Source organism: Saccostrea cucullata, unplaced genomic scaffold, assembly GCF_032062105.1.
Source record: "Saccostrea cucullata isolate Sc308-1 unplaced genomic scaffold, CSIRO_AGI_Scuc_v1 ctg2016, whole genome shotgun sequence".
Lineage (NCBI taxonomy): Eukaryota > Metazoa > Mollusca > Bivalvia > Ostreida > Ostreidae > Saccostrea > Saccostrea cuccullata.
This window is the reverse complement of record NW_026925762.1, coordinates 87,501-104,799: the sequence shown is the minus strand read 5'-3', so window position 1 is coordinate 104,799 and position 17,299 is coordinate 87,501. Positions and strand designations below refer to the sequence as shown.

Below are 17,299 nucleotides of genomic sequence, written 5' to 3'. Positions count from 1 at the left end.
CTAGCACTAAAACTCTATGCCCGTAAGTGCCGAGGATAAAACAAAATTTGCTGTACTTCAATTCTGGTTTGTTTAATGGACAAGAAAACTTTATTAATGTACACCTTTATTAATATGAATAAACGTTGAAATATGTTGATATGCGTACATATTTTCAATTTTTAGCTTTGATGTTTTTTTAAAAAAATAATTGCTGTCAGAAATTGTGTTCTCCTGAGCATTTCCTATCACAATGTTATAAAATTTTCCATATGCTTATATACCTGGAGTAGTCTCTCTCTTTCTAGCATATACATGGACCAGGCAAAATTTAAAGTGTGCAGTTAAACCCCTGACCCTTGACCTCAAAACAAACTGTCCTGGATTTAGGACATCAAGTCAAGGATATAATTTGTGCTATAATTTTTTTTATCCTATATTCCTGAGATGTCCTACTTCTCGTTCTCTTACAAATATCTACATGAGACAAAAAATAAATGTCAATGACCGTTCACATCTTTGACCTCGAACAGACTGTCCAGGTATTAGGACATCAAGTCAAGGTATAATTTATACCACAAAAATGCCTCAACACTGATTTATTCTAGAGGTGCTATCTGGATTTAACGCGCATTTGGAATGGAATTTGAATACTATGCAGATATAAATATCACAAAACTTTCGAAAAACACGAGATCGTTGACTGAACATTCCAGATTAACAACTTACCGGGGTATATATCCCCATAACTTGATACAAAATGTTAATCTAATAAATACGAACGTTTGGCCGTTGCTCTTCTTATCTGATGTTACAAACCATTTCCTATGCAATAATACGAGGGGCGTTCAATAAATAATGTCATCAGCTCGATGACATACAACATAGAAATCATTTGAAATTAAGCTTGACTTTCTCTAATTATTGAATCTTTAATGAATTGATAACAGTATATGTGACCACTTTTCATCGCATAATTTCATTGTGGGAAGCTGGAAAACAAGGGCTACTCGAGACACTGCATTAAAAATGAATGGTCAAGAATCAGTAAACTAAAGTAAAATTGAACGCGTCATTAAAGCTGCTGTAAAACTTGTTAATTTCCCAAAAATCTATTTAATGAAATATGTGAAATTTACAGCAACTTATGTCTGTTTCATACACACATGAACAGGTGGATTTCAATTAACAAAAATTATATAATGGGTATCAAAAATGGGTACCGTCCTTGTCAACAAGGACATACAACAACCAATGTACATTAGCGATAATTCAACAAATTATCACTGATTATGTTTTATTGACTTTAAGTTACATTGCAAATTTGATAGACATCATTTTGGGGGTAGTTCACACTGTTTTAAAGAAACATTTGATTGTAAAATAGTTTAATACTCAAAGGTCACCCTATATTTTTAAAAATGAGTGAAAATAGTTAAATTTCTGGAGGAGTCTAGTAAGCAAAATATTTGCCAAGAAATTGAAAGGTTTATGAGAGGAAGGAAACAGAATGAGGAATTCACTACATTAAATTTCTTCCTGACAGCGTCCAAACCCACAGGCCATGAAGAGTAAAGGAGTTTTGGGGTAAACAGAAAGTTAATGTTTTGTCACATCAACAATATTCGCCAGATCTTTCAATCTTTGACTTGTTTCATTTCCCAAACTTATCAATATATGCATGTGTAACAGTGTATATATGTGAAGTTAAGGTTTTGACTTCACTGCATGGAAACATGGTCAAACATAACCGAAACAATGTTTTCCACTCTGATGTTTTGCCGAGTATCATTATTCAACTCTTCACTGAACTAAATTAGAAATATTGTATTTTTTAAACTGATCTTGAACACTTACCGGTACACCTTATCTTTGAGGGAATAAATTATTTGGATTTTTTAATTACTAATTTCTTTTTTATATTCGGGAGGGGTGGTTATATGTGTCTAGATATCTAGTAATGTAAATGAAAGGTGGTAATAATTAGTACCTGATTAATTTGTGCGTTAAAAGATGCACTTTGAACACATCCAACAACCAAATAAATATAATATTTTTTAAGCTGGAAAAGACAAGTAATGTCTAGTTAGTGCAATTGAGATTTTTAATTTCAGTTTACTACAAATGTAGCATTCAATTACTACATGCGTTATAATGTACTTAAAACTCTTCTACAAAATCCTTAAGTTGCATTGACTCTTTAAACCATACTTCGAACGTATTGATGGAATGTACATTGTATTTGATAAATCCTTCAAAATAGAATTTAATGAAAAGTTTGGTTAATTTTCTACAGGAATATCCCCTTACTTTAAAAAGCAGTTTATTGAAGGAATAACTCTTATTTTTCGATTTCATGATGTGATCATGTGATCATCGTCATGAAATTGAAAAATAAGACAGATGTGATCAATTGAAGCCCTGTTTCTGAACTATCATCACGTCATGAAATTGAAATTTCGCTACATGGTATCAATGCAATTTAGGAAATTCCAAGTGTACGTTATGAAAATTCTTTATATTTACACACTTTCTTTATTAATAATAGCTTTGATTCCGCCAATAAGACTCCACGAAAGTGCTTTAAGCCCTGTTTGCAAATTCAAATATTTATAACCACAAATGTATTTGTTAACAGCACAAAAATATTACATTTATTTATTTACAGCAAAAACTGTGACTTTTTTACTTATGAGCCTCAATAAAAATAGTGCATAACAAATGTACAATGTCCAGAGGGCTAAATATGTACGATTTGCAATATGTTTAAAAAATTAAGGAACTATAAAAATAAGGACAAAAAGGATTTGGAAATGTAAATATTGCTATATAATTTTACTTTTAAAAACAAAAATATATTTTTAATTAATATTACACATATCAAACTTATTATTCTGGTGCAATTAATATCAGATTGTTTCATCTTACTAGTATTTTTAAACTAGTACGTATATACATGTAGGTTAGATAGGATGTTCACGATACACATATATGTGTTAGGCATCGTTTTTTATATTAATTGCCATTTAGTAATATTATACTTTCATGTAAATTAGTTGAATCTGATTAGTCGAGAAACATTGTTAAAAAAAACACTATTACCCAAAGCCACGCCCTCTAGCGTAGCAACAGTCAACAGTACTTGACGACGGGTGATATTCCAAAAAATAGCGACTGCGCATAATTTATGCGCGCACGGCTCACTCTTAAATTTGTATAAAACATTCAGTGTATCCGCCTCGGTTGACAATGGTTTTTTGGGGGGTGAAAATTTTCAATGTTACACTCAACTGCATGCAATATTTATATAATATCACCTCTTTGAATACAGTGAATTCCATATTTTTCACGAGAACGCAATACTGCAAAATACTAGTAACTCTTTGACGTCTAATCGCGAGAAAAAAAAATTAATGAGGGGACTGTTGATCACGAGATTTTATAACCCTGCTAAAATTAATATTCAACAAAAATGATAATATGATATCGTCGTCCATTGTTTACTCAAGCTAATGTGTATTCAATATATAAACCTTACTTTATCGGTGAAATAGGTGTTATATACCTGTATAAGGTTCTGATTAGTTCAGTCAGTCAGCTTCCCTTAATCCTGTAATAAAGGTAAGATGTTATCAGGTTTCAGGGTTTCCGACCCATATTAGGACTTCATTTTCTTACCTTTAATATCAATCATTTTATAAAATTCTCTTATATTGTTTCATGTTATTTTAGAGTAGAACAAAATTTACCAAAAGAAAAAATTTATTACCTTAGCAATTATTAATTTTTCTCTGGACAAAAATGTAAGTTTTAGAAAATAAAGAATTGAATTCTAAGAATTTCATAAAATGTTGCGCTGGAAATATGTATTTCAATATTAGGAATAGAAAAATGATTGATAAATATCTTTTCACCGGATAGAATTTTTGAGAATTAATTTTTATTAATTAAACCAAAGGGGAATAACTCTTTAGGGATAGCACAATGTTATAAAATAGGTTTTGTTCCACTCTTTCATGAGTACTTTAAAACGTATTATTAAGGATATCCGATCCTCAGCCAGGAAGAATAACTCAAAAAATTAATATTTAATTTGAAATGCATCACATCAAAATGAAGCTTGAAAATGAAATATTTTTATGCAACAATTTTCATTTTATTCATCTTTATAAGATTCAAGGTTTTTGGAAGTCTTAGAAAAGGACTTATAAAAGTTGACATTTGTACCCTATAAAAGGAAAAAAAATTAATACAGTTTTAGAGAAATGAGATTTTCTTGAATCCAGTGCTCATTAGCATGGCAATAGCCTTTTACACTATATATTATAGAATACAGGACGGAAATACAAAACAAAAAATACCAATAACATATAAAATCATGATAATTTCTCTGAAAACCTGGATAACTATTGTTTTTTAACCTAAAATATTTTTCTTGATCAATTTGCAATAAGAAATGCATTGCTGATATTTCAATTTGCTTTTTCTGAAAAAATATTGGAGATTTGACAATTTTTCCTATATAATTTTAGGATATGTCACTCGTGAAATTTGTTAAATCAAGTATTGAGAAGTATATTTTGGATAAGTACTCATATAGAGTGACTCAAAATCGCAGAGAAAATAGGGGGTCAGTGTTCATCTTACTGATCTGCGGTACAACGAAGTTGACCTTTTTGCACTTAAATTTTAACTCTTTGGTTATTATATTGTATCAGATGTAACCATGGCAAAAAATATCACATTTTATGTAAAATATTTTGAATAATATTTATTATTGAAAAAATCTTCCACAAAATTGCGCGTAAATTATTGTGGAACCTTTTTGCATTAAAAAATAAAAACTAAATAAGCAATAAAACATTTTCTTTAATCAAGCTTTTTACGACTTAAGTGCTGATCAGTGACAAGTATCGAGTACTTTAAAATAAAGAAAGAAAAAGTTGGGGTCAGTGATGTTAATTTTGAAATATTGGTCAAAATATGTGATTTTCAGGCAAAAAATGGTGTTAATTTTATATTGACTTATTTTACATATCTTCATTTTTTGGCAAAGTTTGTTGAAGGAAGGTGTAAAACTTGTTCTAAAAATATAAATTTAGACCTATATTAAATATTCCTAGCAATATCATAATAGAAAATATTCTCCGAGTAAAAGTATGTGAGGCTAAAAGTCCAAGATATTAAATTAAATAAATATGCAGATTTGCAGAATTATCTGCTAAATATCCTTGCAAACACAAAAAATATCCCCTCACAAATCTTGCTTCTTTGTAGCTTTTTGAGCAGTTTTTTGTTAAAATATTAACATTGTTGAATTTAATCATGTTATGAAAATTGTTAAAACATTAACATTGTTGAAGGGGCCTAATTTATACGGGAAATGTTTACTATGACGTCACACAAAATATAAGGTCTTCAAAATACCACAAAATGAAATTATTTGCTATTTCAAACTACTGAATAGTTGTAAACTACAAAAACACTTACAATCACATGCAGTTTGTCTTTTGTTAAATTCCACACAAGAATATATATAATCGATGCATCGATCGCAATGCACTTGTCAATGTGACGTCATCTCGCAAAAATGACGCAGATTGTACACAGTGAGAGGCTGATCAAGTCACATTTTGTACAATGAAAAATGTCTTTTGTTCTCAAATAAAATATTATTTGCAGTTATATAAAACTGGATATCGATGCGATGTCTATTTTACAATTTTATTTATATACTGTCCGTATATTCTCCAGATAAGTGATACCGTCGTGTGTTTGTATGCAGATTCTTTGAAAAAGTGACAGAAGGGCCCTAATAAATCGATTTATTGCAAGGGCATACCTTCATTGTATCTTGCCAAGTTTTTACAATTTTTTAAAATTTTAAAATAAACCAAGAAGAATTAAGATATTTGAAAAGTGCTGCGAACCTCATGAAATCTTGCAAATAAATTAATTATCGCTATATTTAATGAAGTTGACCATAAAAATATTCAACCTGTCGTCCAACAAATTAAATTTTAGCAATTAAATAACGGAATCTATATAGGTTCGCAGCATCTTTCACAAACTACAGATAGTGTTGAAAAGAATTATAAATTAAACTAAGATTTTTAACTTGGCTATGCCCTTGCAATCTTGGAATTTAAAGATGACCTCTAAACTGCAAGTATACATGCTAAAATCATGTGACTCCGACATCACATGACAAGTCTAAATAAAAAAATCAAAATGTCATCAACATGTAGGTTTGAACCAGATTACATTTCTTTTTAATCAGTGAAGCCCTAAAAAGAATCATCCATCCTTATAAAGTATGTATTTTTTATCTTAAAAAATCGCCGATATTTTTATTTGTAACCTTAACTGTGCTGCGTAAAGTACAACATGGACTACAAAGACATGGAAAGCTATTATCAAATTTGTATTGCAGACCTTATTCCAGAAGTTAGAAGTTAGATCTTTGGATAGAATCAGAAAATGTAAGTTAAAACACTTTTTACTATTGTTTAATCATTTCTTTGAACTTTCAAACAATGTATTTACAGCTGAAATTTTAAAGACAAAACAGGTGCCATAAGTTTTTTCTTCAAACTTTAGTGTTTGAAAGTAGAAATTGCATTTAAACTATCTGCAGCTACAAAATGGAGCTGTATAAGGTATTTTAAGTGCAACTGTTTTCGTTTGAAAAGAAAGTGAACGTAACAAAAAGAATGATTATTTATCAGTCTGTCCTCTTTGTAAGGTCATGTTTGACCACAGGATGAAAGCATTCTTACTTTATTTCTGAAAGCTCAGTACAGTTCAGTATTTCATCACGATTTAACTTTGTATCACTCATTATTCATAGAAACCGAAAAGCAGTCTGGGAAAACTGAGAGTATATATATGTTGCCTTTCTTATTCTTTCTAAAGATACAATTTCTTAATCTGTTTAAAAGAAATACTTTATTCGTTTTCCTCAGAGAAAGAGAGAAGATCAAAGATGTTTCATGCAAGTAAAAGATTGCAGGCAATTCGCAAGCAACTGAAACAAATCAATGAACAGTATAAAAATGCTGAAGCTGAATTTGAACAAGTAACAGTGACAGAATCAGAGGCAAACATGGACAAGAGGAATACAAATGCCTATGAGGTGATGCAATAGAATATTCAATTCTCCACTTCCCGTACTTATGCAGCAATATACCTTTATCATCTGCATACGGAGGTTATATATCTCAGTTGATTCGATACGCAAGAGCATGTTCTACGTAAAGTCATCATTTCGTAAGTTCTATGGTCGATACAATGATCTTGTCAGCAAAAACGATTTATCTTTGAGTCAAATGCTGATTGACGTTTTTCATACAAATTGTTAGTCTATTATTTGTACTCTGAATTGACGACGAATTTTTCCAGTATTTCCTGATCATGACAAGGAGCACGGTGGGTGTAATAGGTCGGCAGGGGATGCTCACTCCTCCATCTGATCCCACATCTGATGTTTTCGAGGTCCGTGTTTCCTCTGCTCCTATTTTGTACTGTATGTTATCTCCATATCCTACATCTAATATGTTTTACGGTGTGACCTTTGGGGCGAGCGCAGTTGTACCATCAAAAACACTTGAAAAATTGATCAACCACTTCAAACATCGAGCCTCACGAGACATCTCGACTAGCTGTGACGTTACACGACGTCAAGGAGCTCGTCGGAGCTTACGAAGACAGCCGAGCGTCTGGTTGAAACTATAGACTTAATGCAGTTTTGGTGGAAAAACATTGCAGAGTTATTTTTTATTTCTTTGAAAGATTTCTACAAACTGAAAGCCTTTCTAGCGGGACACGATGCGCTACGGTGTGATGGTCTGACACGCCAAGGTCAGATGGTTTGGAGAAACAATTAACGTTTATGACGTCACAATAATCCGACGTCAATCCTCGACGCCGTTTTCCTACATTCAAGAGCTCTTATTTCTCCAGTTGTCCTCGGATACAGTTTGACTGATTTTGAACCAACTAGATAATGATTAATCTCCGTACATCATTTGACTGATTAGGTGTAATCCTGGCTTACTAGCAGTATAAAACTGATAATGGTATAGTTTTGCACCAACCCGAGAAGTTAAGGGTTAGTCCTCACACAATATTATATAAGAGGATTATTTTCGTAATTTTCATTGGCTGAAAGGACGTCACGTGATATTCCTCCTTTTGTGATATCGACGCGAAAGCGCGTCCGCGGAAAATGATATCGCACGACACGCCGTTCGGTTGCACTGAAGTTACGTAGAACGTGGCGTCATAATATAAGAAGCGTGTTTTTAACCATTGTGACGTTATGACAGCCAAAGTCTGTTTAGTTAGATCTGTGTCAGTGCATTCACTTTGAGTGATTATATAATATAACTGTTATGGACTTCAGTGAACTGTCAATATGTGGTTATAAGGACTCATGGCAATTGATATTGACCGAAGACACAGAAAGTGATAGCGACCGAGCCTGCGAGGTCGCTATCATTTTCTGTGTCTGAAGTCCATAATTGTAAACTGTTAATTCTACCACGATTATTGAAACATCAAAGGAAACCGGCGGACATTATTCTCCAATAAATCACGAACGTCATCAAAAAATTATCAGATCAGAAACACGTATCAAATCTGAACAATTCAAATGCATGTTTGGCTGTAGAATGAAATACTTGTTTAGACCGCATCGATGTGTCGTCTTTTGCAGTATAAACACTGTAAATTGCATCAAGTTGCTGATGAATGTCGGTTTTTATAGCTAAGCGGGGATATTCCACGGACCTCCCTACACATTAAACAATGTGATTTTAGCAGTAAAACAGGAACATGATTTTGTTATTGTATATTCATTTTAACTGATCAATACATATTACATGAATGTCGGTTTTTATAGCTAAGCGGGGATATTCCACGGACCTCCCTACACATTAAACAACCTGATTTTAGCAGTAAAACAGGAACATGATTTTGTTATTGTATATTCATTTAACTGATCAATACATATTACGAACAAATTTGTAATTTAAAAAGGCTATTTTTAATGTAATGAAAGCTCAAATCGTCTGTATTCTATACACAGGTAAGCAAACAAATTTTACCTCTGGTGTTAAATGAAACAGCGTAATCGAGACATGGTGACCTAATTCGTTTCTCTGTAGAGGAAACGATTATCCGTAGTTTAGCGATTGTAGTTATACATGGTAGAATAGAAATAAAGTCCTTGTTGTCGTGAATGATGCAGAATAACCTCCTCGGTCTCGAAATGTTGTTTGAAATATAAAAGCCTCGGCTAACGCCTCGGCTTTTATCTTTCAAACAACATTTATCGACCTCGGAGGTTATTCTGCAACATTCACGAAAACGCGGACTTTATTTCTTAAACTGAGTCGGGTTATTCTTGCAATCATCTAAGATTATCTAGGTTATAGCTTCTCCACACGTTTCGACTAATTTGGGAACTTAGTTTCTTGTAGGAATAATGAATCTTCACTATATATTCTACAGAACCCCTCCCTAAACACATTATCTGCTATATAGTAAAAGATCTTTTTTTTTATAAAAACTGCATTGTTCATAGGAACCACCTTCCGCAGAGCCCAAATGCTGAGACCATAAAGTTAAATATTTTGGAGGAGCCACTTTTGATTATCATAAATGTTAACTTGAACCGTTTGTTTAATAAACAGGAACAGAGAAAAGGGGATATATAACTAATGCATTTTCACTCTATTATAAATAGTCTTTCTTCGGCCAAACTCCCGAGCTTAGAGCTATGAAATTTACCTTTTTGAAAGAAGCACTGCACTGATATGATTATTATTACCATGTACTATGTTCATCTGCCAAACACCTAGGAGCGAAGGAGAGGATATTCCTAGTATTGGCGCCCGCCGTGATCATAAAAAAATCTCTAGCCTAAATCAAAATATTTGTGTTTTACTAAAATGTTGTAAAAAGCAAGCATACCAAAATTTAAAGCTTATATAGGGTTGCTTTAAAAAAGAGTTGCTATCTGAAAATTTTGAGATTAATTTGGTAATAAATATTTTACAGGTGATTATAAGTTTGACTTAAGGATACACCAAAGGCTTTTTTCAAGATTTTTGTCAATTTTGAGATTTTTGGCTAAGAAAACAATGCTAATTACTGCTTTATAATGCATGAAAAATTTTTGCTGAATATTAAATGGTTTTCTAATTATTTAACAATAATCAAACATAGACACTTACACATGTGAATGTGCCGTTATTGAAGCTTCTGATTTGGTCTGTAACTGCCTGCTTCTAATAGGAGCAATAAATCACTGTGACCACTTGGGGAATTCTTCACTAGCCACACAGAGATTATCAGTAACTAGTGCTAATTGTAACGGGGACCGTTACAGATGTTCCCCAAACGCTCCCCAACTCCCTTTTGGTGCCATATTCCCTGTAAGCTTCATTAAATAAGACAAACTCTTTGTTTTTGAGACTTTAACAACGTTTACCCAGAAGTGTACCAACTTCATTCAAATTTTGGCATTGCGTGCGTGCGCATGTGAATGCATGTGCTTAATGTCTACATGATCTATATATTTAAATATACTAAATATGAAATATTTTTAAAAAATACGCTCATTCAAGTGTATTTTTGATTTTACTCATTTCACATGCACACACGTGCATACACGGGCATGTGACCATCCCTTCTTATAGAAGTCCATTACATCTATCGTTGTTCTAAACCCCACCCCGTTTGGTTGAAAACCAAGGGAGTTATAGCTGTTTAAAGTTTCAACCAATCAGATTGCAGCGCACGTACACGCATGTGTATGCATGTGCATGGTGACCATTCCTTCTTGTAGGAGTCTATTATATCTATCTATGTTCCAAACCCCATCCTGTTTGGTTGAAAACCAAGGGAGTTATAGCTATTTAAAGTTTAAGCCAATCAGATTGCAGAGCACGTGCATGCACGTGTTTTGATGATAATTGCTATATATCACGTTGTAGGATATCATAATGCATGGCTATGTTTAAAATTTCAAAGGATTTCGTCAAAAAACAAGAAAGATATTGAGACTTTAGTGTCAGCCAATCAGAGCGAAGCGCACGTGCATGCGCGTGAGATCTTGCAATTTTGACCATGTCGTCATGTCTATACTACTAATATTTCCTCACATTATGAGTTTCAAAGCATTTCATCAAAAAAAAGAAAAGTTGCGGCTCTATCTATTATATTGGTCATTTCACGTGTTGCACGTGCGCGCTCTTGCAAGCACGTGCGCGCAAAATGACCTTGATTCCGCAAATCTACATAACATGTCTACTGACGCTAAAAAGGTTTTACCTACATCGGACGAACAGTTTACAAGATCATTCCCGGACAAAAAAGTACCCAGGAAGAAGAAACAGAGTAAAAACAATATGTTCCCCAACTTCGTTTGGGGAACATAATTAAACTACAGGGACTCTAGCTTTAAGGAAGGAGATCTAACAGGTCACTAATGACCATGAAATAGGAGGTGGAGCTTAGCTCTTGCCATTTTGCCGGGAAATCTTTCTGGTTCAGAATTGAACCTATTTTACTTCATTAAAAGCACCTAAATAAAGAAAATAAAGAATAGAACCTCCCATTCTTGTGAATATGCAAAGGAAATATGGATGAGTGACAGGTATCTAAAGCTGAATCTCCAAGATGTCATATATTTCTAGCTTTGGCAGACTTTGTTGTGTAATGGGTTTTTGCCCTCTACTGTAAAGTAAGATCAGACAGTTGGTGGTATTATTTCAAAGGATTCAGCTCCCTTATTTATTGACCAATTTTTCTGAAAACTGGCCAGAATGCGTCTCAAATGTGTGTTATCTTGCTCAGTTCTAGAATTCTTGGGGGAAATGTAGAATTGGGCCTATAGATTGGTAACATTGAGAGACAAATGGATGTAATTTTTGAATAAGAAGATTTATCAAAAATCTGAGATACGGATTTAAAGTTCAATCTTTAATCTATATTGAGGCAAAATTTTGACTTTGGAAGGTGGAATAAGAAAAAGTTGATTTATAAAATATAAATGCAATAATATTTAAATTAAAATATTAATAGTTTTTTAATAAGATAAAAACGAAAATTTAAATTATGATCATTAAATAGTAAATTTAATAAGCTTTGAAATGATATATACTTTTAATATGTTATCTTTGTTAATGAAAGAATTACAAGCAATTTAAATTTTGCACTTTGGAAACCTTTGGTGTATCCTTAAGTTTGAGTCTGTTTCGTGATCCTCGGGTCAAGAGATTCTCATTTCTTATATGAAATAGAAAAGGAAAAGTGGTCAAAGTCTACTACAGCGTGTAAACAAAATAGTTCTACCTCGTTTACAAACACGTGTTTCACCTTGTCATAATGTCATCAAAGGGGCACACGGTGTTTCTCAAAGTTCATGGGTGTTTGTTTGTAACCAAAAAAATTCAACTTCGGCATGATATACGTGATCAATTTTTGATTAAATTTTGTGCAATATTAATCAGATTTTTTTTTTATAAAGAGTAAATAAAAAAAAAATTTCTACCTAGAAAATCCAGGAGTTTACCATTCCTTACAGGTAAGATAAAAGGGGATTCAGTCAAAATCTACTAATTTGTGTAAACAAAATTGTTGAACATGTACTGAGATTACTTCGTTAAACTTTCCTACATGTACCTGGTTTACATACTAGTGTTTCACCTTACACATTCCAATTGACGGGCATACATGATATCCCTTGAACGAGAACAACATGTTTGAGGTCAAGAGATTTTAAACGGTCAAAGACCCCAGGAAAAAGTCGAAGAATCCGAAGGACCCAGACAAATATTAGCTTATCTATAGGTCATTTGTCTTACATTTATAGTTAAAACATGCGTTTTATTTTGTTTGTAAAATCTTAGTTCAAAATATTTTTGACTAAGTGATTTGCAGTTTATAATCGCCATAAGATTTGTATCCAAACACAGAGGTCTTCAAAGGCGTTGTCCCTTATTATCAGTAAACTTCTGGTTTCGTGTCCTCAGAACACATTTACCAAAGCCAGCTAAAATATGTCAACCAATTGACCTCCACTTTAAATGCACATGTCTTTGCACACTACTTTATCCTAGCTTGGTTGAAATACAAATTGATGAAAATTACTTTATGCACTATCAGTTTTCATTCTTAATCCAATAATTATCATAAACCAGATGCTATCTCTTTTTAATAATGTCAGCAAATTATCATTATGATTATGCTAAAATAAATCAATATAAAGGAATAAAAAGTGATTAACTTTAATTAATATCATCTGAACTTAAAACACAATATAAACAGTTTTAATCCGGAAATCCATATCTAACTCTATTCATATCTATATGTGGAAATGCTAAATTATAACTAGTCCGTTTAATGTCACATGAAAGTATATAAATAGTAAATAAATGTAGAAGGGGGATATGGAGATAACGAACAGTAACAAATCAGATAAACCCTGATTTATCTGAAGATTAAAAAAATCAGAGAGAACTTTGTAATATCAAATTAGGATAGATATGTGACGTTGAAATTTGAAAGAGATTTTTTTCTCTCAATGAATTCTAATGATATATTTGTTTTGGTATATTTTGGCAATCTTCCTTTAATAAATAATGAAAAAGAATTTTTTGAAAAGAAATCAAATTTGCAGCATTTTCATTCGGTTTATCCGAAAGTAGATCTATATATACATGTATATCTTTCTGTTAACTTATGCTTGGTTGATATTGTTTTCTGTGAAGTCGCCAAATTTATGGACCAATCTTTTGAAAGGCTGTATTTGAAAAAAATATGGCATCGAACTTCTAAACACAAATTTTGTATTGTTGCAATTGCAGATAAGTAGAGCTAGAATTTCCAACAGTGGCTATTCTACTGCAATTACCATAAACGACCTAAATGAACAAGTATCTAGCAGCAAAAATAACAATGTGGGTGCGGATCTAGGATCTCTAATAGAATGTACTTCCAGTGAAGTGGCGGGACTCCCTCTGTCTGAGGACCTTCGGTGCGCCATATTGAATATGGAGGATCTAGATGATGTATGTTGTTCATCTACAGTTATCCTTTTCAAGCAAAAATCAATGTTTTAAGCATCATTTGCAATTTAAGTTTTAATAAGATTTTAAGAAAGTTTCAATGTTGCATAATTATCTGTATATTTAATTTATCTTGTGTCTTGTTGAATCTTAATGAACTCCTTTAAATGCACACGTGTTTCTGTGTAAAATAACACTGTTTTCAATTTGTCACTGCTCGGCCTGTTTTTTTTTAGTTATATTATTTATGAACACAATGTTTGCAGGTGGAGAATGTCCTCGGTGATGTGATGAACTCTGTATTAGATGATACATCTTTTGACGAAGATTTTGAATCTATTGAGCAGACGGGTAGTTTTTCGGTAAGTAACACAAGAAACACTTAATAATTGGTAAGAGTTTCTTGATAAAAACTCTTGAAAACCCTTGGTTTATTTCCCATAACATCCATGGCATTCTATAGAAAATTCCGTGCCCTGACAAGGTTATAATATTAATGTATCTACTGTTTTCACAATTTTAATTTTATCATTTCAATAATGCTTCACTGCCTCGGTCAGAATAGGTCATCCCATGACATATATTCTGGGTCTTTCCTTTATTGTATTACATGTATTAAGGTCATGATCTAGTAAATAAAAGATGCCTACTGATTTATCAAATTTAAGAAATAAATTCCTCTAATGATGCTTTATAACTTAAGCGTGGTCAAATAAGATGTTTTGGGGCATAATTTGTAGATAAACAAGATGAAAAAATCATATTTTAAACTGTCAAATTAAGAAAACCAGTCATGAATATGGGAGGGTTTTTTTCATATTCGACAAAGGAAATGTATCTAGATTGCCTACAGTCTATCAGGAAACGGTATATTGTTTGTTAAAGGCCTATTCTTTAAAATAACATCAAATTTAATATAGGTATCTTCTTTATTTTCTTGAACTTAAGGAAAATCATTACTCCAAATGTTTTATTTCATTGTACCACAAAAGTGAAACATTTTTTTAAGTCTTCATATCTGAAATTGAAATACTTGGGCCAGGATTTACTAATTTATATTACTTTATAAGTAGAAAAAGTTATAGATTTATTTTTTTTTCTCCGTATGACCATGCCTTGTTCATGACCTTACATTGGGTAAGTTTAATGTCTCATGGAGATTGATTTTTGTTCATCATCTTTACATTTTATTTAGACTAGCTCCTCTACTGAGCATTGCCATGCCCAAAACACAAAAGGTAAAAATCCTTCACCAGAAAACAGTACCCGGAAGTCGGAGACTATTGCGGAGGAAGGAAACTGGCGAGAGGACCGGAAAAAGAAGGACAAACATAATATAAGTAGGTATAAAATATAGCTAATACGAAGGTTGTTTGTTTGCATTTGAAAGTTCTAAGAATCGTTTGATAATATGTCGACGGTGTGGAAGACCGTAAAGATTATTGGATTACCGTCCTAATTCACTTTTATACTAGATCCGCCTCTACAAAGCGCACGAGACATATATAAGTTCTAAAATGTGACGAAGCATACCATCATATGCTAACTGCACATTCGTTTTAAATATTTGACCAAACCATTTTCAGAATAGAACGACTTTACTTTACCGGTCCCCAGAAAAACGCGCTAAAATGTGTCACCGAAAGCGACTTCAGTGTATATGAGATCGCGTGAGCGATCAAGAAAATTTAAATACCAAGTTTTTGGCCTTTTTGACCCCAAAATCGAATTCTACGGTTAAAAGTTTAGTTTACACGAAGTTTAAATTCGTTCTCTAAAAAGATAAATCAATATTGTTTATTCGTGAAAAAAATGATTATTCGTGGAAAAAAATCGACAAAGAATAATTCTGAACGAAGCGCGTGCGGCGCATGCTTAGTGTCATTTCTTTCGGACTTAGCCATTCGTCCATGTAAACAAACCAACGAAATGCCTTTGAAGCTTAATTATGATCTTGCAAAAATTACAAAAGCAACTGAATTTCCTACCTTATCTTAAAGACCGATTCACCAACCCAAATTTCTCGAATGGTATGCAAGGACTAATACGTTTAGACGAAATCTCCCGGGCAGATGCTACACTAACCCTAATCTGTCGAATAATGTGCGAGGACTAACCCGAATCTCTCAGATGGGTGCAAGACTAACCATAATCAGTCAAATAGTGCGCAAGTTTAACCCTTATCAGTTGAGTGACGTAAATGTTACGTCATAGTCCAATGAGAGCGATGATCTTCCGGATATGGGGACCTGTAACGTAAAATCTACCCCTCAGAACTTTTCAAATGCCCCGATCTTAATTTTTGAAAAAAATTTGATTTCTATGTAGTTATAAAATCGATGAAATCTATCAAACAGATTTTACATATTCAACACAAATATTTCAAACATTAAGTGAATTTTTAATGGAATTCATTTCAAACCAGAATATACACCTTTAGTATCATGTCTCTTAACAGTGTTCTAACCACCATTGTAGTTGAACGACGGCGGCGACACAACATAAACGATAGAATTAAAGAACTGGCATCTCTCCTTCCGGACAGCGTGCCTCTGTAAGTTTTTTTTTATGACGATTGTGTGTCAATACAAGATATTACATGTACATTATCTACACAGTTATTCCCCACGATAAATTCAGGTATGTCACTCGTCACCGTTTTAGAAAAGTTCGCGCAGAACCTCTTAGATTTAAAACCATTTAGTCTAATTCAATTTTTATAACATATTTAAATTAAACAACGTAAATTGTTCAACGTTCAATGATAAAACTGCTCAAAAATCCACAAAGAAGCAAGTTTCACGAGTGACATACCTTAAAGTCCAGGCTTTTAATGACAGCTGCTTTTTGAATAAAAATGGAACTCATAAATTTACGTCCCTTGTCAATGTTCATTTGCAAAATTATTTTGTTAAAAGACACTCTGATTGTACACACAAGTACTCTGAAGTTGACATCAAAAAGATGCTTGAGTTTCTGATTGACCAGGTCTTCCAACAATCTATTGGAATTCCCAAGGGTACCAATTACACCGTGTTATTAGCAGACCTATTTTTGTATTCATATAAAAAGAATTTGTGCAAAATTTTATGCCTGCAAAGAAGGAAACATTTGCTGTGGCCTTCAGTTCGACATTTAAATATATCGACGACGAATTGATAATTAACAATGGTAATTTTCATTCTATCTTGGTGAGCTAGAGAAAAAAGATACAATAGAGTCTGACACATCTGTTTCATATTTGG

At 32.7% G+C, this 17,299-nt stretch overlaps 1 protein-coding gene across 1 annotated transcript in view; it reads left to right on the top strand.

Moving 5' to 3' along the window:
- Positions 1 to 15,327: 15,327 nt before the first annotated feature.
- The window catches only part of LOC134269783 (uncharacterized), a gene marked incomplete at its 5' end in the record, with an annotated part of 7,600 nt that continues 5,628 nt past the window's right edge, over positions 15,328 to 17,299 (top strand). Inside the window, 2 exons of the mRNA XM_062751993.1 lie at positions 15,328 to 15,394; positions 16,533 to 16,608. Of these exons, the coding sequence (XP_062607977.1) occupies positions 15,328 to 15,394; positions 16,533 to 16,608 (143 nt within the window). The remainder of the gene's footprint in view (positions 15,395 to 16,532; positions 16,609 to 17,299) is intronic.